The sequence below is a fragment of the Ovis aries genome, chromosome 2 (genome assembly GCF_016772045.2).
Source record: "Ovis aries strain OAR_USU_Benz2616 breed Rambouillet chromosome 2, ARS-UI_Ramb_v3.0, whole genome shotgun sequence".
NCBI lineage: Eukaryota > Metazoa > Chordata > Mammalia > Artiodactyla > Bovidae > Ovis > Ovis aries.
In genome coordinates, this window is record NC_056055.1 from 103248569 (window position 1) to 103272294 (window position 23726).

Sequence of the window (23726 nt, forward strand, 5' to 3'; positions counted from 1 at the left end):
GACCCTGATGCTGGGAAAGATTGAAGGCAGGAGGAGAAGGGGACGACAGAGGAGGAGATGGTTGGACCGTAGCACCAACTCAGTGGACATGAGTTTGAGCAAGCTCTGGGAGTTGGTGATGGACAGGGAGGCCTGGCGTGTTGCAGTCCATGGGGTTTGAAAGAGTTGGACACGACTGAGTGACTGAACTGAAATGCAATGTGGGGGACTCCTCTGGTGGTCCAGTAGTCCAGTGGCTAAGACTCAGTGCTCTCAATGCAGGAGGCCCAGGTTCAATCCCTGGTCAGGGAACTAGACCCCACATGCTGTAACTAAGTGTTCATATGCGGTAACAAAGACCCGGTGCAGCCAAGCACATAAATATTAAAGAGGAGTGAACCAATGAATGCCATGTGCTACCCTGGATCGGATCCTGGGAAAGGAAACAAGCATTAGTGGAATAACTGGTGTAATATGAATAAAGCCTGGAGTTGTGCTTATGTTCATTTCTTAGCTTTGATACAGAATGCATGACCATGTAAGATATGAACACTGGGGGGGAACCTGAGTAGAAGGTATATGGGAGTTTTTATACTATATCTGCAACCTTTCTATACTTAAAATTATTTACTAAAAGGAACAAGTTATTATTGAAAACACAAAATCAAAAGACAAAACTGAAAAAAGTGCCAAAATGGGAAACAATGTCTGTAGGTATAACAAAGCATTAGGATCTTTAATACATATATAGGGCCCAAATAAATAGATAAAAGTACAACACCTCTGATATGTAAATAGGCAAATAAGGAATAATTTACAGAAGACATAAACATTTTTCTAGAAAGCAATTTAGATTTGTATAATGAACATTAAAAAATAGGTATACCTTTTGTTCCAGTAATACTATTTTTAGTGACTTACCCAAAGCAGATGTAGTCATAAATATACAGAATGATATTAATTCAAAATTTATCACTAAAAGGAAAAAAAACTGGGAAAAGCCTGTCCACCCATAAGACAATTGTTATGTAAATTATACTATGTATAAATGATGAGTGATGGGACATAGATGGGGAAACAGTGTCAGACTTTATTTTTTTGGGCTCCAAAATCACTGCAGATGGTGACTACAGCCATGAAATTAAAAGACGCTTACTCCTTGGAAGGAAAGTTATGAACAACCTAGATAGCATATTCAAAAGCAGAGACATTACTTTGCCGACTAAGGTCCGTCTAGTCAAGGCTATGGTTTTTCCTGTGGTCGTGTATGGATGTGAGAGTTGGACTGTGAAGAAGGCTGAGCGCCAAAGAATTGATGCTTTTGAACTGTGGTGTTGGAGAAGACTCTTGAGAGTCCCTTGGACTGCAAGGAGATCCAACCAGTCCATTCTAAAGGAGATCAGCCCTGGGATTTCTTTGGAAGGAATGATGCTAAAGCTGACAATCCAGTACTTTGGCTACCTCATGCGAAGAGTTGACTCATTGGAAAAGACTCTGATGCTGGGAGGGATTGGGGGCAGGAGGAGAAGGGGACGACCGAGGATGAGATGGCTGGATGGCATCACTGACTCGATGGACGTGAGTCTGAGTGAACTCCGGGAGTTGGTGATGGACAGGGAGGCCTGGCATGCTGCAATTCATGGGGTTGCAAAGAGTTGGACACGACTGAGCAACTGAATGGAACTGAACTGAATGTCATAATGCAGTCAAGGAAAATGATGGTATCAAAGATCTTCTAATGCTCGAATCTAGTATTGGACTTCCTTGGTAGCTCAGCTGGTAAAGAATCCGCCTGCAATGTAGAAGACCCCAGTTTGCTTCCTGGGTCAGGAGGATTCACTGGAGAAGGGATAGGCCACCCACTCCAGTATTCTTGGCTTCCCTGGTGGCTCAACCGGGAATGAATCCGCCTGCAATGCGGATTGAAAAATTTAAAGGCAGGATTCACAACTAAATATTCAGCATGATCCCTACATAGAAAGATGAAATACATCAGAATCTAACAGTGACATTATTTCTGGTAGTGGGATCATAGGTTCAGATTATTTTTTACTGTTCTCTGTAACTTTCTTTTTCTCTAGTAAACATATATTACACTCATATTAAAAACAAATAACAAAACCCAGGAACTCAAAAACAACCTACTCTCACTAGTCCCGAGTCCTACCCCATCAGACATTCTGACAACAAGAGTAGATTGGAAGCACAGACACCCAGTTAGGACACCATCCACAGGGGCCCACAGGGCTGGCCCCAGAGCTTGCACTGTTCAGTATTTTCAGCTGAGGGTCTGGATGAAGACGTTCAGAACATGCTGATAAACGCACAGCGATCCTTATGTGGACTAGTCAAGATTACCTTCCCATAGTGGGGGAGAAGAGACTGCTAATCAAAGAAGAAATCCAATGGCCACCAATAAAAGTGACCTTTTATTGTTAGTCACTAAGTCAAATATAATATAAATAACAACAAAAAGTCCTATGAACGAACATGAATAATACGCATGGGGGATGGAGAAGCCTGTCTGAATTTAAAAACAAAAAAAAGGGCCTTGAGCACAACTAAAATGGGAAGAAAAAGACAATACTTAAAAATGGGGGTAGGCAAGCGTAACTTTGGGATAATTTGTGCAAACAAAGTATGCTGCGCAGTTGCTGTTCAGTTGCTTTTGGCACGCCAGGCTTCCCTGTCCTTCACTATCTCCCAGAGTCAGTGAACGCTGCACAGAATAATGTACAAATTCCTCTTAAATCAGAGGCTTTGTAGACTACTGTGTCCATTAGGTCATCACACCAGTAGATGGGATTAAGCACACCCTGTGTGTCACAACCCCATCCTCAGGTACCATGACGTCCGGTGTGTAATTTACAGTATTTCCTCCTACCCTGCCTTTTTGTGGCCAGGTGAGTTAGATTCAAACATCTGTCTAAACAATCCTAAAAGTTCACCCACTTCATATTGTTCAATAATTTACCCATCCTAGGATCTGATCAAATAATTTCTTCTTGTAATAAAACACTGTCACCAAATATATCATTGAAATGGAAAAATAAGCTAGTTTTCCCCATCAGATTTGGTATTAGAAATTTCAGAGAACATGAGTTTGGGTTGGAAACATTTTTTAGCTTTAAGAATGTAATTACACTTTGTAACAGACAGAGGGAGGCATGTGAAACAGTAAATGCATAACAGTTTTGTTCATTTTGAAACTGCTGGCTAAGTTACGTCTTTGTCTTTCCTCCTTCCCTTCTTAATAACAATTCTCCTAAATCCTAGCAAAGTAACTGCTCTGGGTTTCATTAATACAATCTTCATATCACAGAGAGGAAAAGAGAAAAAAATGAAGGTTTCACAGTAAGGTGAGAAAAAAATAGGATTATTTCTATTTCTTTTAAAATTAAAACTAAAAAGCTTTTTCTTTTCTTACTGCTTGACTGTAGGGATCACAGGAAAAACAGAGACCTACCACTCGGCAAAAATCTGTGAAAACTCCAGTGAACTGTTAGCCACTGGGGAGATGAAGTAGAAAGGGATGCTGGAGAGGCCGGCCGAGTCAATGTACTGATACAGGCACTCCAGGAGGTCGTAGATCACTCCAGACGGGTAGCAGGGGACCAACACGTTGCCTCCATTCCGTACTGTCAGTGCTAGAAGGGTGGAAGCCACAGGACACTGTAAATCAGACAGACTTCAACAGTATTAAAAACAAAAAAGAAAAGAGAAAAGCTGAGGCCAGAGGGTGGAAAAGTAGCATCAAAAGAACAGTTTCATACAGGGAGGACAGAACTTTACAAATTATGTTTGCATTTCTTTCATTTTCCCACTTCTGTTCCTGTAATTCACTTCATTTGGGTAACAATCAACTTTGTTTTTTTGGGGAAAATGTACAAAAAAAATTAATATTCTATCAACTGAGATATTTGGTGCAAAAAAGATTTTCATACCCATACATGGAAAAAAAAATCATGTAATCTTGCCTCCACTTTAAATGAATAACAAATATACTATTTTCTTAAGCAAAAGTAATCAAACAAAAATTTTTATCAAAATATAAAGAACAAAAAAAGATTTGAGTTCTAATTTTCGGTTACTTGCTTTGTAGTTCAAATACAAATAAAATCAGTAGTATTACAGTGTGTAGGTGGGGAAGACCCTGATTAGTTTTTTAAACGAACAATTTTAGTAAGGATTCTCAGTCACTGGTCCATTCAACAAACAATGGACTTAAAAAAAAAAAAGTATTATTTATTTTTGGCCCTGCTGGGTCTTCGTTGCTGGGAGGGCTTTCCTCTAGTTGCGGTGAGCCGGGGCTACTCTCCAGGGGTGATGCGCGGCCTTCTCACTGCAGTAGCTTTTCTTGTTGTGGAGCACGGGCTCCAGGGCCTTAGGCTTCAGTAGCTGTGACTCCCAGGCTCTAGAGCCCAGGCTCAGTAGTTGTGGGGATGGGCTTGGTTGCCCCGAGGCATGCAGGAGCTTCCTGGATCAGGGACAGAACCCATGTCTCCTACAATGGCAGGAGGATTCTTAACCAACTGGACACCAGGGTAGCCCCAACACTGACTTCTTTTGAAGACTAGCACCAGAGTGGGAGGGCCCAGAGGTTTACTGATGATCATTCATCAACATCTCAGGCCCTGGGACCAGGGTGTGCAGGGATGGGTTTGGGCTTTCAAGTTCCCAGGGGCAGATGAGCTTCAGGACAGACCATCCCGGCTCCTTCTCTTTTCAGCTCCTGCTCAGAACTTGGTTTCATTTGCCTCTGTTTGGTCTCTCTGATCATTGCTGAGTGGCCCATAAGGAAATAGGCCAGGTTTTTCAGTTTGACTCGTTCTAGTGGCATTTTCTTCCTTGAGTGTTTTGTCTATAAGAAAATCCTCTAGTCTTTAAAGGCTTAAAATCAGTTATCAAATGAGGAATTGCAACTTCTAACCAAAATCATATTAGAAACTGTAACTGGCTGAAATAAGTCACAGCTCTCAATTTCTTTCTTTGTCTCGTTTCCAATATACATGCAAACAAAGCAAAGTTAGGGCACAGAACCTGAACTCTATCCTCCTGTATGTCCCAGCTCTCACATCCACGTTCTCCAAGATGCTGTGCATGGAGGACTGGCTGACCCGCTATTACTGGAGCAGGAACCAGGGAAAAGATGAGAGGGCTGCAGGGCTCCAGTCCCAGCCCGTCTCAAGCTGTGGGACCTTAGGAAAGCCACTGCAACCTCCTGGGCCTCAGCTTCCTCACTGCTTATGGGAGGCGTGAACTAAATCAGTGGTTTTCAAGCTTTCTTTTGTAGGAAAATTGCCAGAACATGATAAAAACACAACTTCTCTACTAGGCCTCCTCTCCTCAGACAGTCTGACTGTGGCGCAGCCTCAACACTTGAGGCAGCTGGTTAGTGGACCCCTCTGAGAAACAGTGGATTACATGGAAGAGTCTTTCAAGATCCGAAGCTCTTGGATCCCATGATTCTAGAGTTACAAGCAAACGTACAAAGAGTCTCTTTGAGACCAGTCCAATTATTTTTCCAAGGGAAGAGTAAACTGTTGTTGTTTATTTGTTCCGTCATGTCCGACTCTTTGCGACCCCATGGACTGTGGTCTGCCAGGCTCCTCTGTCTGTGGGATTTCCCAGCAAAGAATACTGGAGTGGGTTGCCATTTCCTTCAACAGGGGATCTTCCCAACCCAGGGATCCCTGCATCTCCTGCACACTGGCAGGTGGATTCTTTACCACTGAGCCACCTAGGAAGCCCAAGAGTAAATTACTGGTAGCTTAAAATCAGCAAAGAATAAAAAAGTCTACAACTATTGGCAACGGAAAGTGAAATTTCACAGGATAGTGCCTTCCATGTAAATATCAGAAGACAACCACTTCCGTCCCCCAGAGCTGAGGTAACAGGGTTGAGGGGCCTGAGCTCATGAACTCCTCTTTGGTAACAGTTATGGAATGAATGTGTCCCCTAAAGTTCATATGTTGAAGCCCTAACCCTCAATGTGACAGTGTTAGCAAGGGGATCCTTTGGGAGGTGACCATGTCAATATGAGGTAATGAGGGTGGAGCCCCCACGATAGGATTAGTGCCCTTATAAAAGGAGGAAGAGGCCCCAGGGCAGCCTTTCTCTGCCATCTGGGGACACAGCTCTAAGTCAGAGAGAGGGTCCTTGACCAGAACCGAGCTGTGCTGGCTACCGCATCCCTGACATCCTAACCTCCAGAACAGTGAGAAGTAAGTGTTGTTTAAAGCTACCAGCCTTTGGTATTTATTATGGTAGCCTGAGCTAAGATAGGAAGCAACCTACACATTTCTAGAAGAAATGCAGCATTTCTAGACTTTATTGACAATTATTCCAAAGAAGCATACATTTATTTCAGGTAGCAAATACTCCACAAGTCTCTCAATTTTAGTCCCCTCACCGCCAAAGAAGAAAAAATAATACCAACCAAATATTTTTTGGGAAAAAATACACCTGTTCAATGTATCCCTGTTGTGAATTCAAAATATTAACAGTCTTTTCTGTGCTATTATTTTCATAGCAAAGACAAGACTATTTATTCCCTTCTTTAACTCTGCTTATCCTATAAGCACCCCTGTTCAGTTCACTTCAGTCACCGTTTCTGACTCTTTGCAACCCCATGAATTGCAGTATGCCAGGCCTCCCTGTCCATCACTAACTCCTGCAGTTCACCCAAACTCATGTGCATTGAGTAGGTGATGCCATCCAGCCATCTCATTCTCTGTCATCCCCTTCTCCTCCTGCCCCCAATCCCTCCCAGCATCAGGGTCATTTCCGATGAGTCAACTCTGCAGGAGGTGGCCAAAGTACTGGAGTTTCAACCTCAGCATCAGTCCTTCCAATGAACACCCAGGACTGGTCTCCTATAGGATGGACTGGTTGGATCTCCTTGCAGTCCAAGCGACTCGCAAGAGTATTCCCCAGCACCACAGTTCAAAAGCATCAGTTCTTCGGTGCTCAGCTTTCTTCAGGGTCCAACTCTCACATCCATACATGACTAGAGGAAACACCAAAGCCTTGACTAGACGGACCTTTGTTGGCAAAGTAATGTCTCTGTTTTTGAATATGCTATCTAGGTTGGTTGTAACTGTCCTTCCAAAGAGTAAGCATCTTTTAATTTCATGGCTGCAGTCACCATCTGCAGTGATTTTGGAGCTCCCCAAAATAAAGTCTGACACTGTTTCCACTGTTTCCCCATCTATTTCCCATGAAGTGATGGGACCGGATGCCATGATCTTTGTTTTCTGAATGTTGAGCTTTAAGCCAACTTTTTCACTCTCCTCTTTCACTTTCATCAAGAGGCTTTTTACTTCCTCCTCACTTTCTGCCATAACAGTGGTGTCATCTGCATATAGGTTATTGATATTTCTCCTGGCAATCGTGATTCCAGCTTGTGTTTCTTCCAGCCCAGCGTTTCTCATGATGTACTCTGCATAGAAGTTAAATAAGCAGGTTGACAATATACAGCCTTGACGTACTCCTCTTCCTATTTGGAACCAGTCTGTTGTTCCATGTCCAGTTCTAACTGTTGCTTCCTGACCTGCATATAGGTTTCTCAAGAGGCAGGTCAGGAGGTCTGTATTCCCATCTCTTTCAGAATTTTCCACAGTTTATTGTGATCCACACAGTCAAAGGCTTTGGTACAGTCAATAAAGCAAAGTAAGTAAGTAAGTAAAGTCACTCAGTCGTGTCTGACTCTTTGTGACCCCGTGGACTGCAGCCCACCAGGCTGGGAGTCCATGGGATTCTCCAGGCAAGAATACTGGAGTGGGTTGCCATTTCCTTCTCCAGGGGATCGTCCCGACCCAGGGATCGAACCCAGGTCTCCCGCATTGGAGGCAGATGCTTTAACCTCTGAGCCACCAGGGTTAGATGTTTTTCTGGAACTCTCTTGCTTTTTCGATGATCCAGCAGATGTTGGCAATTTGATCTCTGGTTCCTCTGCCTTTTCTAAAACCAGCTTGAACATCTGGAAGTTCACGGTTCACGTACTGTTGAAGCCTGGCTTGGAGTATTTTGAGCATTACTTTACTAGTGTGTGAGATGAGTGCAATAGTGTGGTAGTTTGAGCATTCTTTGGCATTGCCTTTCTTTGGGATTGGAATGAAAACTGACCTTTTCCAGTCCTGTGGACACTGCTGAGTTTTCCAAATTTGCTGGCATAGTGAGTGCAGCACTTTCACAGCATCATCTTTCAGGATTTGAAATAGCTCACCTGGAACTCCATCACCTCCACTAGTTTTGTTCATAGTGATGCTTTCTAAGGCCCACTTGACTTCACATTCCAGGATGTCTGGCTCTAGGTGAGCGATCACACCATCATGATTATCTGGGTCGTGAAGATCTTTTTTGTACAGTTCTTCTGTGTATTCTTGCCACCTCTTCTTAATATCTTCTGCTTCTGTTAGGTCCATACCATTTCTGTCCTTTATCGAGCCCATCTTTGCATGAAATGTTCCCTTGGTATCTCTAATTTTCTTGAAGAGATCTCTAGTCTTTCCCATTCTGTTCTTTTCCTCTATTTCTTTGCATTGATCGCTGAGGAAGGCTTTCTTGTCTCTCCTTGCTATTCTTTGGAACTCTGCATTCAGATGCTTATATCTTTCCTTTTCTCCTTTGCTTTTTGCTTCTCTTCTTTTCACAGCTATTTGTAAAGCCTCCTCAGACAGCCATTTTTCTTTTTTTGCATTTCTTTTCCATGGGGATGGTCTTGATCCCTATCTCCTGTACAATGTCACAAACCTCTGTCCATAGTTCATCAGGCACTCTAACTATCAGATCTAGTCCCTCAAATCTATTTCTCACTTCCACTGTATAATCATAAGGGATTTGATTTAGGTCATACCTGAATGGTCTGCTGGTTTTCCCTACTTTCTTTAGTTTAAGTCTGAATTTGGCACTAAGGAATTCATGATCTGAGCCACAGTCAGCTCCCAGTCTTGCTTTTTGCTACTGTATAGAGCTTCTGCATCTTTGGCTGCAAAGAATATAATCAATCTGATTACAGTGTTGACCATCTGGTGATGTCCCTGTGTAGAGTCTTCTCTTGTGTTGCTGGAAGAGGGTGTTTGCTATGACCAGTGCATTTTCTTGGCGAAACTCTATTAGCCTTTGCCCTGCTTCATTCTGTACTCCAAGGCCATATTTGCCTGTTACTCTAGGTGTTTCTTGACTTCCTACTTTTGCATTCCAGTCCCCTATAATGAAAAGGACATCTTTTTTGGGTGTTAGTTCTAAAAGGTCTTGTAGGTTTTCATAGAACCATTCAGCTTCAGCTTCTTCAGCACTACTGGTTGGGGCATAGGCTTGGATTACGGTGATATTGAATGGTTTGCCTTGGAAGCAAACAGAGATCATTCCGTCGTTTTTGAGATTGCATCTAAGTACTGCATTTTGGACTCTTTTGTTGACCATAATAGCTACTCCATTTCTTCTGAGGGATTCCTGCCCACAGTAGTAGATATAATGGTCATCTGAGTTAAATTCATCCATTCCAGTCCATTTTAGTCTGCTGATTCCTAGAATGTCGACATTCACTCTTGCCATCTCCTGTTTGACCACTTCCAATTTGCCCTGATTCATGGACCTGACATTCCAGGTTCCTATGCAACATTGCTCTTTACAGCATCAGACCTTGCTTCTATCACCAGTCACATCCACAACTGGGTACTGTGTTTGCTTTGGCTCCATCCCTTCATTCTTTCTGGAGTTATTTCTCCACTGATCTCCAGGAGCATACTGGGCACCTACCGACCTGGGGAGTTCCTCTTTCAGTATCCTATCATTTTGCCTTTTCATACTGTTCTTGGGGTTCTCAAGGCAAGAATACTGAAGTGGTTTGCCATTCCCTTCTCCAGCACCCCTGACCCACCTGCAAAACCCATCTAAAAGCAAGAAGAGGAAGAGTTTCTATATAAGTGGGAGAATGTTGAGCATCGATTGTATAACTGCTACAAATTCAAACTTACCGTTATAACTACCATTCTTATTGTGCCTTCAGATTTAAGTTGCTTAAGAATTGTTTTTGTTAGGCTCCAGACTGGGTATTGTGTTTTAACCAAATTTTAAAGATTACCAGGGGAATTGTGGGAGGGTCAAAGATTTGCTACAACTATGCAGATTTTATAAAAGTGCAATAAAAGTATTTATTTTACCTTAAAAAAAAAAAAGAATTGCTTTTGTTGATAACAGTAGGTTTTGAAGGATAAACAGAAAGCGTGGAAAAAAATGAGGGAAAAGGTCATAATAGGGGGCATCACAGGGTATGAATATGAAGCAAAGGGACAAAAAAGTACCAGAGGAGCAGGGCGATAAAAAAATAAATGTAAACCATTTCCTCCCATGTAAGACTTTCCCTAGACACATACCTAGGTTGCTGCAGAACTCACCCACCATGCTATCAGGGTTTGCGGTGGGAATCTGGGTAAGGCCCGTCAGGATGAGAACATCGCTGTTTTTGAGAGATGCTTGGTCCATGGGCTGAAAAACCAGAGAACTAGGCTTAGTAATTAAACAAAAAAAGGTTAGGTATCAGAAGTAAAGGAAAAAAAGAACACAATCAATGGTCTTTCCATGTCCAACTTGTCAGCAGGTCATCTCACTTCCTTTTACAACATGCCTATCATTGAAGAGTGGTTGCCCAAGGGAGATGGGTACCAATGGGAGGGAACTTTATGGGGTGATGAAAAAGTTCTGACATGTTATGGAAACTCATAGAAGTCTGGGGAAGGATGGATTCATGTATAATCTGACTGAGTCCCTTTGCTGTCCACCTGAAACTACATTATTAATTAGCTGTGTGTATGCTTAGTGTGTGTGCTCAGCTGTGTCAGTTTCTTTGTGACCCCATCAGGCTCTGCTGTCCATGGAATTTTCCAGGCAAGATTATTGGAGTGGGTTGCTATTTCTTCCTCCAGGGGATCTTCCTGACCCAGGGATTAAACACGTGTCTCCTTAACTGGCAGGTGGATTTTTTTTTACTACTGTGCTACCTGGGACTCCATTATATAGGAAAAAGTTAAAAAAAAAAAAAAAGATACCTCAAAAATGTGGAAAAAAAAAAAGCTGTTTTTGTAAAGCTATCTTACACGTATCATCATAAATTTGAGGTGATCCTCAAATCTGAGCCTGTACCAGGATCACCTGGAGGTGGAGTGCTGCCCCCCACCCCTAGGGTTTCTGATTCCGGTTTGAGGTGGGGCCTGAGAAGACGTAATTCTAATGAGCTCCCAGAAGATGCTCCTGGTGGGGAGGTTGATAGTGGTCTGGAGATCACGCCCTGAGATCCAGTGCACTGTACAGTCTGGTTCTCAAAACAGGTCTGCCACATACAGGAAACTGGGAACACTGTGGAAATACAGAGATCAAGACTCAAAAAGCTGGGCTGCTTTTCCCCAGGAGTCAGTGGCAGAGGAGAGAGGACAGACAGTGGATCAGGAACCAGAAATGTAAAGCCCCTTTCAATTCCACTACCAGTATGGGACCTCAGCCAAGCCGTCTTCCTTCAGGGATTTCTCAGAGTCTCATGCGCTAATTTACATGATCTTCCTGTAGCCTATGGAGTCCTATAGCACAATGTTATGCAATCCTTAGGTTGTTCTATTTTTGAATTTCATTCTGACTGCTTTCAGAGCATTTAAAAAAATACGAAGTACCTCTTCCAAATAAATCAGGATTAAAATTGGAAACAAAAATGAAGGCCCATGCAAGGATGTATTGTACAACATGAGGAATATAGCCAATATTTTACAATAACTGTAAATAGTACTCTTTTAAAATTGTATAAAAATAGGGACATCCCCGGTGGTCCAGTGGCTAAGACTTCGTGCTCCCAATGCAGGGGGCCCGGGTTTGATCACTGATCAGGGAACTAGATCCCATATGCTGCAACTAAAGATCCTTCATGTTTCACTGAAGACTGAAGATTCCACGTTCTGCAACTAAGACCCAGTACAGCCAAATAAATGTTTTTTAAAACTGCATACAAATAAAAATTTTAAAGTATTTAATAAGAGGAATAGAAAGGGGAAAAATAGAAGGTCCAAAGACCAAGATGCTAGAGAGCTCATCAATGTTTTCATCTTGTAATGTATCTTTTGCTCAATTTCATTTAACCTACTCACTAGAACATCAGAAGGAAAAAACAGAAGGGATAAACATTATCCCTCCTCTTTCCTATCCAAATTTCTCAGTACAATTTCAAATAGTAGTGCAGCCAAGGCCTACCACCTGCATTGCTATTTCTGAGTCCACACGCCTTTTGAGGTATCATCCTTCAGCATCTTATATCTGCATGGACATACGGACTTCATTAATTTTTTTAAATAACGTGATTGTGGATGGAAAAGTTGCTTAATAAAGTGAAAAATTTTTTTTATAACATGGATACAGGAGACGTACAGTTGTGACAACTATGTTGAGCAGCTTCTAATTGCTATTTGCGCAGACACAACAATGCGTGTAAGAGCTTTTCTTGTGCTCAGGCAGAACTGACCTGTGTATTCGCCTTCTCAACAAACACACGTACGTTCGTTCTTTCCAGAGAAGGAGGGAAGGGGAAGTAAAGCACAGAGGTTTATAGTAACTGATGTGTGAGGAGCATGGGAATGCTCACTGTGTGCATCTGTCAAGAAGGAAACTGGAATGGTGATCAAAGGGACCAAGCTTTGTTGGGTAGTATATTTAACTTATGGATGAGAAAGGCTTTCCAGGTGGCTCAGATGGTAACGAATCTGCCTGCAATGCAGGAGATCCCAGTTTGACCCTGAGGTCACGAAGATCCCTGGAGAAGGGAATAGCAACCCACTCCAGTATTCTTGCCTGGAGAATCCCATGGACAGAGGAGCCTGGCGGGCTGCAGTCCTTGGGGTCACAGAGTTGGACATGACTGAGTGACTAACACACACACACACACACACACACACACACACTCTTAGCTTAAAAGGACAGCAATTTCACACACACACACACACACTCTTAGCTTAAAAGGACAGCAATTTTATAAGGACCTTATTAGAACAAGCCACTAATGGTTCACAGGGCGGGTAGGGGATTTAGAGGCCCTTAGAACCTCCTAAAATCGTACAAACAATTCTGTCTCCCTATACACATTCTCCCACAGATTTAATTGGGTTGTCATTTGGGGCCGTGATCTCCAAAAGGTTAATTAAAGACAACTAATCTAAACAATGACTCAGTAGCAATTCTGGCCTTGAAAACACCATCATCTCTGAACCTCAGTCATTACCACCACGATCCTTTAAAAATTAAATGCCCATAATAAAAAACAAAGGCAGTGCGACAACATGACTAGCACCAATTTGGATGTTATAAAATCCTTCATGACTGAGTCACACTGGACGTTCACAGATTTAGCCCTGTATCTAACTCAGACATTTCTTGTGGATTCCTCAGTTCAGTATAGGCAAGCCAGGCCTCCCTGTCCATCACCAACTCCTGGAGTCTGCTCAAACTCATCTTGAGTCGGTGATGCCATCCAACCATCTCATCCTCTGTCATCCCCTTCCTCCTGCCCCCAATCCCTCCCAGCATCAGGGTCTTTTCCAATGAGTCAACTTTTCACATGAGGTGGCCAAAGGACTGGAGTTTCAGCTTTAGCATCAGTCCTTCCAATGAACACCCAGGAATGGTCTTCTTTAGGATGGATTGGTTGGATCTCCTTGCAGTCCAAGGGACTCTCAAGAGCCTTCTCCAACACCACAGTTCAAAAGCATCAATTCTTCAGCACTCAGCTTTCTTCACAGTCCAATTCTCACATCCATACATGACCACAGGAAAAACCATAGCGTTGACTAGACGGCCCTTTGTTGACAAAGTAATGTCTCTGCTTTTGAATACGCTGTCTAGGTTGGTCATAACTTTCCTTCCAAGGAGCAAGCGTCTTTTAATTTCATGGCTGCAGTCACCATCTGCAGTGATTTTGGAGCCCCAAAAAATAAAGTCTGACACTGTTTCCACTGTTTCCCCATCTATTTCCCATGAAGTGATGGGACCGGATGCCATGATCTTTGTTTTCTGAATGTTGAGCTTTAAGCCAACTTTTTCACTCTCCTCTTTCACTTTCATCAAGAGGCTCTTTAGTTCTTCTTCACTTTCTGCCATAAGGGTGGTAGCATCTGCGTATCTGAGGTTATTGATAGTCCCACACATCATATCCAGCCTTCTGATGCCAATTAGAGCCCACTCTTCTCCGATGTCTCCTTGATTCCCAGTGGGAAGGGATGTGCCCCGCTTCTGAATCCCCAAAGCCCTTGACTGGATTTCTAACCTGACAGGACCCATCCCTTGGACCCCGGAGGAAGTCCTGTGGGCACCATCTTCTTCCTCTCCGGTACCCTGTGTAAATCTAGCACCTCCCCATTTATGTTTCCCTTACAGCTGAGCACAGCCCCCTGTCCAAAGCAGGAGGTTAAGAAATACCACAGGCTAGATGAGGGAAGGAAGGAACAAACAAAGAGATGAAGGCATGTAAGCAGTGCATATCAAGTCTGAGAGAAGGAAACACTGCCAGGTTAAAAACCAAACAGCATGTGTAGAAAGAAGACAGGAGTCCATTAAGTGGTCCAGTCTCTCCCTCCTTGCTCCATGGGATCTGTTTCCTGAGTCCAATCCTTCAAACCAATCACGGACTCTTTGTAGCTCAGCTTCCTCACTGCTTCTGCCCTGAAATATATTACATTAGGTTTAACTCTCACTGGTTGGCACCGCCTCCCCAGTGAGGACAGAGCTTTGTTTCCTCAGGACTGACCCGAGCAGGCTGAGGCTTTGGGACAATTTGGCGCTACGTCCATGGAGAGGAGAGAGCTTCCTGCGGCCTTGGCAGCTAAGGTGGGGAGCAGTATGTGGTGGTTCGTCCCAGACGTCTTTCTTAAATAACATTTTTGGGACATGGCTGTGTCCTTTCCCAGGAGGAGTAGGCCCTTCATGGACATATCCAAGGGACCACTGCAGAGAGATGTGTTACTAGAGACTCAGTCATCTGGTAGAGGAACTAAGGCCCAAAGAAGAGAAGTGATTTTTTTCAGACTGCCCCCTCCTGAAGGGTCAATACTCGGCCCAGGCCTGGCTCTCACGTAGTGGGCTCTGATGCGACAGAAGATAGTGGAGAACTGAAGCCCAGGTATTCCACGGGGCCAGCTGGCCAGAGGAGCACAGGCAGCCTCAACGGGCTATCCTGAAGTCTGGGTTCTGTGGAGGCAGGAAAATATCTTTGTGTCGACCTTCATCTCCAGCTCTACCCTAGGCACCAGGTAAGCAAGTGGTTTTAATGCCTTGTGTTCTGTATCAGGGAAAGTCAGACACTTCCAGAAAATTCCCAAGGACTGAACCTGACTGATTGTAAGATCTCCATAAGGCCAGGCACAGAAGGAGAAGCAGCAGCCTACAGATATTTCCTGAGAATATCTCGAAGGAAATGAATTCCTTCAAGAATTAATTCCTTAGAAGACTAAGGAGTGGCTGAGAAAAGCTAACATGTACATCCACATGAAGAGCTGGAGCAAGTCACAGATTTATTATAGTCAAATGCATTAGAAAAATCAATCAATCAAACAAACAAAAAACCAAAAAACTTTTATTCTAGGGCATCCAGATCAGAGAACTGCATAAACAACAAAACACTTGTGGAATTCAGAGGGAAGAAGAAAAATGTAAAAAACAAAACAGAGCAAAACAAACTTACCCAAGCAACTGTCTTGACTCTAAAAACCTGACTCCAAGACTCCAAATTTGAGATATTTTCTTCAGAATTAACAGAAGAATCTACATTTACGTTTATTACTGCCAAAGACTTTAAGACCTCAGGAAAACTGACCAGGGGGAGCATCTCCCTGGGCCCCAGAGGGAGAAGGGTCAGGAAGAGGAGCCAGAGAAAATACAGGTGGTGTGCTAGAAGAAAACATTCTCTCAGGCTGGCCACCAGCCTCTTCCACCACTAAGGGCAAGAAGGAATTCCCACTGTGACCACCAGAGGCTTCAGGGTACTGACTGGGCAGAAAATCTCAATTGATTAAAAAAAAAATTTTATTTCTTACAAAGAAAAAATTTTCTTTCCAATGTTCTATGTCAGGGGTTCTTAACCTGATGAATAACAATGGGCTTCTATAAGCTCTATAAGCTCAGTCTTCAGAAAATAAATGTAAAATGTCATACAGATGTGCAATAGATTTTTTTTTTAATTAACAGTTCTTATCGATTCTTACTACCAGGATTTTGAGGCTGTGACCCGCAAAATGTTAAGAACCACTACTCTATGGACTTCCCTGGTGGTCCCGTGGCTAAGACTCCATGTTGCTAATGCAGGGGGCCCAGGTTCAATCCCTGGTCAGGGAACTGGATCCCACATGATGCAACTAAGACCCAGCACAGTCAAATAAATGAATAAATATTAAAGAAAGAAAGAAAGGGAAGAACCACTGCTCTAAGGCAGAAGTTTCCACAGGGAGCCTCTGCTGTCAAAACATCTCTCCTCTCATTCTTACACATACTCAACCACCCATCTGGCAACCGGAGAACCACCTGTTTGAGCCTCAAGGCCCAGTGTTAACTGGTTAGGAATTAGCCTGGTGACTGACTAAGCCTGGACTCCCTATTTTTGTTCCAGGCAAGGATGTAAGTGAGAGTCCTCAGGACAGGAGGGCTGAAGGGGTTTGGACACCTCTCCAGGTCCCTTATGTGGTCAGGAGAAGGATGGGAACAGATCAAGATCATAAATGAACCAAACGCAAACCCTAAAGCACTGCTAATACGAATAACACCAATAAATGTCTACCACTAACTTTAAAGTTCCACACTTCAAATTTTAGCCTTGGGACTTCCCTGGTAGTCCAGTAGCTAAGACTCTGCGTTTCCCATGCAGGGGCCCAAGGCTCTATTGCTGGTTGGGGAATTTGATCTAGATCCCAGAAGTGGCAACGGAGACCTGGCACAGCCAAATAAATCAATATTAAAACAACAACAACAAAATATATATATTTTTTTAGTCTTGCATGAATATCTGTCCTGTCCGAGGCCAGCCTCTAAAATGACCCCCAAATTCTGCGGCTCCCCATGTCTGGGTATATGCAGGTTTTGCCTTTTTATACTGGTGATTTTCACATCTAAAACTCAAGCCCCACCCCTGAAGTCAGGCAGAATAGCCAGGAAACTACTGAAATGATGGGTATTAAGTTGCCTTTTCAAACCATCATAATAGAAAAATTAGTGTTCAAACATTGGTTCACAATGCACAAGCAAATCCATTAATTTCATTTCAAAGGCCAAAAAGGCTGCAGCTCTAATAACTAAAAGTGCTCTCTAGTTATTGCTAATGCGTTCAGGGGACCCATCCAATGGTTACTGTTTGTTCTGTGCAAACAGTATTATAGTTTTTAAACTGTGTCCAATGCCCTGTTTCTGGGCGTATCTGTTTGAATAAGATGTTGTTTAAAAAAAAAAAAGCTTTAAATAATTTAAATGTCTGACAGTGATAAAACAGTTAAATACTTTTCTGTATATCCATATCATGGAATTAGGTAGCTATCAAATATCACATGGTAGACCTAATCATCTAAGAAAAGTTCATTAAATCAGAAAGAGCAGAAAAGCAGGCTGTAAATTCTCTCTTAATCTTAAGATAAGTACATTTTTTTTCCCTCTGAGAATTTTATATTTTCCAAAACTACTAAAATAAGTGGCTCATATGGTTAAGAATCTTCCTACCATGCAGGAGACCCGGGTTTGATGCCTGGATCAGGAAGAGAAGGGAATGGCAACCCACTCCAGTATTCTTACCTGGAGAATCCCAAGGACAAAGGAGCCTGGTGGGCTATGGGGTCCATGGGGCCGAAAAGAGTGGGATAGGACTGAGCAACTAACACAGTAACACAGAAAATTACTGTAACAAACATAAATTACTGTTCTAACAGATATATCTGGAGAAGAAAATGGCAACCCATGCCAGTATTCTTGCCTGGATAATCCCATGGACAGAGGAGCCTGGTGGGCTATGGGGTCCATGGGGCTGAAAGAATGGGATAGGACTGAGCAACTAACACAGTAACACACAAAATTACTATAATAAACATAAATTACTGTTCTAACAGATATATCTGGAGAAGAAAATGGCAACCCATGTCAGTATTCTTGCCTGGAGAATCCCATGGACAGAGGAGCCTGGAGGGCTATGGTCCATGTGGTCACAAATAGTTGGATACAACTAAATGACTTAGAAAATAATATTAATTTAAAACAAAATGAAAAATCTTGACAAGATAGAGCATAAACACAAGCTGCTGGCTGTCTTGTAGAATTTCAGGGACAGCATAGAAAGAAAGGCAAACGACACATTTTGAGAAACTGAAAAACTAGAATAAATTCCCAGAGAGACGTGGGTCCTGGAATGGGGACAAAATGATGTCGTCGTTGTTCAGTCGGTAAGTCACGTCCGACTCTGCAATCCCATGGACTGCAGCATGCCAGAGCCAGAGCCAGAGCCAAAAAGGGCTGGGCACCGAGGGAAGAACAGGGGCCGGGAAGAGAACTCTGACCCTCCTCCTCTGCAGGACCCCTGGCAGATGGCAGCCTGCTCCAACATACATACTGCAAGGGAGAAAATACTGGGACAGCGGCATGAATGTTCACAGAACATGCAGACATACCCACAAGCCCTCGCTTACTCCCTTCACCCCACACGGCAGAGAGACAAATCCTGGGAAAAAAGCAGTGTCTGGAGCTGAGGTACAAGAGGGTTTCCCTGAGAGGCAGGTAAGCGGTAACAGCTGACAGGGAAATAAAACCAGACGACTGACGGATGCAGTGTCTACTAAAAACAGTAAGCTGAAACCCCACCCTACACAGAGAATTAGCTAACCAGACGGAACAGCAGCATTCACATTAAAAAAAGGCCATGCACAAATAAAGTAAAAATCAGTAAGTAAAATAAAAATAAGTATAGGGCTTCCCTGGTGGTCCAGCGGCTAAGACTCCAGGCTCTCTATGCAGGGGGGCCTGGGTTTGATCCCTGGTTGGGGAACTAAATATCCCACGTGTTACAACAAGATCTAGTGCAGCCAAATAAATAAAAATAAGTATTTAAAAAAGTATAAAAAGCAACATTTGGAGATACTGTATATGGAAATATAATCATTGAAGTAAAGAATTCAACACACAGGTTGAAGAGCAGTATGGATATAGCTAAAGAATGAACTCATAAGTTGAAGCAGGAGGCTGTAAAGAGATGAGAAACATAAAAGAAAAGAGATATGGAAAACACAGACTTATCAATATCTATATACTAGAAGTTCTTCAAGAAGAAAAAAAATCAACCAGAAGGAATAAATAATTTAAAAAACAATTAAAGAATTTTTCTACGTTAAAGGAAGTTGGAAGATCTTACAGGAAAAACAGGAAAATAAACAGGAGAAAATACACATTTAAAATACATCACAGTGAAATTTTTTAAGAGCATTGAGGATAAAGGGAAAATTCTACAAGCATATCCCACTGATGAACATAAATCTGAAGGGCTTTGCAATTCTTCAATGCAATAAGGGTACAAGTGGAAAATGAAGAAATAGTTTCATAGGGTTATAGGTTCAGAGATTTTTTTCCCTTTAATTTTATGTCTATCTAAGCTATCATTTATTAGGACGTCCCTGATAGCTCAGTTGGTAAAGAACCCGCCTGCAATGCAGGAGACCCTGGTCCAATTCCTGGGTTGTGAAGATCCGCTGGAGAAGGGATAGGCTACCCACTCCAGTATTCTTGGGCTTCCCTTGTGGCTCAGCTGGTAAAGAATCCGCCTGCAATGCAGGAGACTTGGGTTCGATCCCTGGGTTGGGAAGATCCCCTGGATAAGGGAAAGGATACCCACTCCAGTATTCTGGCCTGGAGAATTCCATGTCACTTAAGCTCTCAGTGACAGTGAAAGTGAAGTCACTCAGTCATGTCCAGCTCTTTGCGACCCCATGGACTGTAGCCTACCAGACTCCTCTGTCCATGGGATATTCCAGGCAAGAGTACTGGAGTGGGTTGCCATTTCTGTCTCCAAATGTTAAAAGCTATCATTTAAGTGTGAGGAAAATTTAAACATATTCTCAGTAGTTAAAAATCTCATAAGGATTACCATTTTAAGACCCTCATGGTGAACATTCCTCAATTATTCCTGGAAAAAGAAAAGTAAATCTAGGAGGAATGTGAGCTTTATGGGAAAGAAGGTTGAAAATAAAAAAAGAACAAAGTTCACTGTCGTCTAAACATGTTCGCCATCCTGTTGATGTTCTGTCACTAAGCCATGCCCAACTCTGTGACCCTACGGACTGCAGCACACCAGGCTTCCCTGTCCTTCACTATTTTCTGGAGTTTTAAATAGCCTGAGACTAAATTTCTAAATACTACTGACAATGGTGGGTAGGGGAGAGGTGGGAGGAAAGAAGAGAAAAAAGATGAAAGGGACAAGAGGAAACTAGCTCTAGAGGAAGAGACAGTGATAAAGATAATCACAGGAGGAACAAAAGAAGGGATAAACTGGAAGAGTAAGACATACATAGATAGCAAACAGGGATCTCCTGTATAACACAGGTAACGCCGCTCAGTATTATGCAACAACCTAGGAGGGAAAAGAATTTGACTGCAGCACACCAGGCTTCCCCATCCTTCACTATCTCCCGAAGTTTTCTCAAACTCATGTCCATCGAGTCAATGATTCCATCCAACCATCTCATCCTCTGTTGTCCCCTTGTCCTCCTGCTCTCAATCAGGGTCTTTTCCAATGAGTTGGCTCTTCCCATTAGGTGGCCAAAGTATTAAAGCTTCAGTATAAGTTCTTCCAATAATATTCAGGGCTGATTTCCTTTAGGATTGACTGGTTTGATCTCCTTGCAGTCCAAGGGACTCAAGAGTCTTCTCCAGCACCACAATTCGAAAGCATCAATTTTTCAGTGCTCAGCCTTCTTTATGGTCCAACCCTTACATCTAGAACATGACTACTGGAAAAACCTAGCTCTGACAACATGGACTTTTGTCGGCAAAGTGATGTCTCTGCTTTTTAATACACTGTCAAGGTCTGTCATAGTTTTTCTTTCAAGGAGCAAGTGCCTTTTAATTTTATGGCTGCAGTCACTGTCTGCAATGATTTTGGAGCCTGGGAAAATAAAATTTGCCACTGTTTCCATTGTTTCTCCACCTATTTGCCATGAAGTGATGGGACTAGATGCCATAATCATAGCTTTTTGAATGTTGGGTATAAGCCAGATTTTTCTATGATTCCTATGAGTCAACTATGCTTCAGTATAAAATTAAAAATGAAAAAAAATAAACAAATATGTTTAAACTTGCAAAAAGAAATTTAGTCTTCTAAAAAAAGGCAAGAAAACACAGGGGAAAGAATGAACTTAAAAAATGTGAAGATGGCATAAATAAGGCCCAAATAGTGATTTAAGAAACATAAATAGGTTTCACTAATCAAAGAGACTCTGTAGATTAAAAAAGAAAAAAAATTCTCTACTATGTTGTCTGCAAGGGATTCACTAGGAAAGGACACAGAAAGAGTGGGGGAAAAAGGATGAAAAACACTAGCAGCAAGTATAGAAAGGAAAAAGACTCCTGGCTTTTAATGTAGTCTTGATAGAGAAAAAAAGGAAAGCAATTGATCAACAAGACATAATGATAACATAAACACATATCCCTGAGTATACGGCTTAAAATATAAACAGATAAGTCAACAAGTAACGCATCTTTTTCAGATACTGGTAGCTGAGCAAAGATGTGAGAATTAAAAACACAACAGACTCAAAGGGATGAATACATATGGAAAATAGATTTCATTCAGCAGTGAATACAGTCTTTTCCAATACATGTAAACATTTACAAAAAAAGGATTGTGTTTCAAAGTAAGCCTGAACAAATTTCAATGAATCTGTAAATTCTTATTGTAACACACAAAAAAATTAGAATAGACTCCTGAAACCTAACCACGATATGACAAAAGTCTTATTTAACTTTAAGTCTAACCATACTGGATAGTCTTGAAACAAACAAAAGTATACCATAAAATAAACTCTGGTTATTTAAATCAGGTACATTAAGAAGGAAATTATGATATACTTAGATATAAATGACAAAGTACTTATCAAACTTTAACAGTTTCCCACAGCTCAGTCTTCAGTCCTCAGCACTTATATTTAAAAAACTCCGGTGGCTCTCCAGTTTGTCTCCAGGCGTGCCTTCACGTCCAAGTCCCAGCTCTGCATTTCTGTTTGTCTCAGGTTCTCTAACTCCCATTCGTCATACCCACTATCCTCTTCTGCAGCTAATGGCCACCCCTGGCCAACCCTTCTTGTCAACTGGATTCGTGTCATTACCACCATTCTCTGAGTCATCAGGTATGGAACCTCTGCCTTATATTTTTCCTTCCCCGAAGATAGTAGGCATTCAAGAAATTTGCTGAATTTAAGATCCGCCAATGTTTTAACTTACCTTTCCATCCTTACTATTTCAGGCTTAATCCAAAGTCTCATTTTCATTTGCTTACTAGATCAGTATAACAGTCTGTCACATTCTTCCTAGCTCATGAGCTTCCATTACTAAAGCTGAATTGGCCCTTTGTTATATTAATATAAAGTCTAACTTTATAACTGCTGTGACAGGGTGTAAGCAGCTGCAAACAACCTGTAAAACAATGGGTGTGGCTATATGTCAACAAAACATTATTAACAAAAACAGGTGGGAGATCAAACTTGGTTCAAGGACCATAGTTCGCTGGTATCTGAAGTAGACTACCGAGCTTTTTCAAACCTTTTCTTATCCCTCCTAATTCAATACAGAATCCAATCATCTGGGCAAAAGAAAATCTAATTTACTTTCTTTTTTACATACAATAGTGGTTGCCAGCTAGAAATTAAAATTAATTACTTAGGTATGTTACTCATTACTTTCCAGACCTTATTTTTCCCTTTCAATTTATGGATCTTGTAAGAATAATTTACTGGAAATTACATCGATAGTACTGTAAGGGCTTTGATCTAAGCAGGACAAATCGGAAGAACTGGCAGCCAAGTAATCTTTCTGTCTTTTATGAGAGAATATATATCAGGAATGATAGAAGCTGCCAATACAAAATTTTGATTCAGTGAAGCAGATTAAGATGACACTGATGGGCTTTTGACTTCAGCAAGCGGGAAAGGCCCAGAATTCTGCTAGCTATAGGAAAAAATAGCAACTTGTCCCCTCTAGACCTTGAAATATAAGTTGCTTATAAAAAAGGTATGAAAGCAAAGCAGAGTGGCAGCTCAGAGCATTCTATTGTTCTAGACTTACAACATTCTTTATCTCATGTTAAAATGCAATATGGATTTCACCAAGTCATCTATCCATCCATCATCCATTGACTATCTAACCTCCACTGCCCTCCTTTATAAACATGGAAAGATATATGTGTGCTGTGCCAAGCTGCTTCAGTCGAGTCCTACTCTTTGTGACCATGGACTGTAATCTGCCAGGCTCTCTGCCCATGGCATTTTCGAGGCAAGAACACTGGAGTGGATGGCCATGCCCTCCTCCAGGGGACCTTCTGGAGCCAGGGATCAAACCCACATCTCTTATGTCTCCTGCACTGGCAGGTGGGTTCTTTACACTAGCGCCACCTTTTATACCCAGATAATCATGATGGTGTGCTCATTCACCTAGAGCCAGACATCCTGGAATGTGAAGTCAAGTGGGCCTTAGAAAGCATCACTACG

At 42.1% G+C, this 23726-nt stretch overlaps 1 protein-coding gene across 3 annotated transcripts in view; it reads right to left on the reverse strand.

Moving 5' to 3' along the window:
- The window catches only part of INTS9 (integrator complex subunit 9), a 143824-nt gene that overhangs the window by 26551 nt on the left and 93547 nt on the right, over positions 1-23726 (reverse strand). For all 3 annotated transcript variants that reach the window (XM_004004441.6, XM_060409571.1, XM_060409572.1), the window contains 2 exons: positions 10359-10470; positions 3446-3626 (listed from right to left, as the gene is read on the reverse strand). In XM_004004441.6, coding sequence (XP_004004490.1) covers positions 3446-3626; positions 10359-10470 — 293 coding nt within the window. The remainder of the gene's footprint in view (positions 1-3445; positions 3627-10358; positions 10471-23726) is intronic.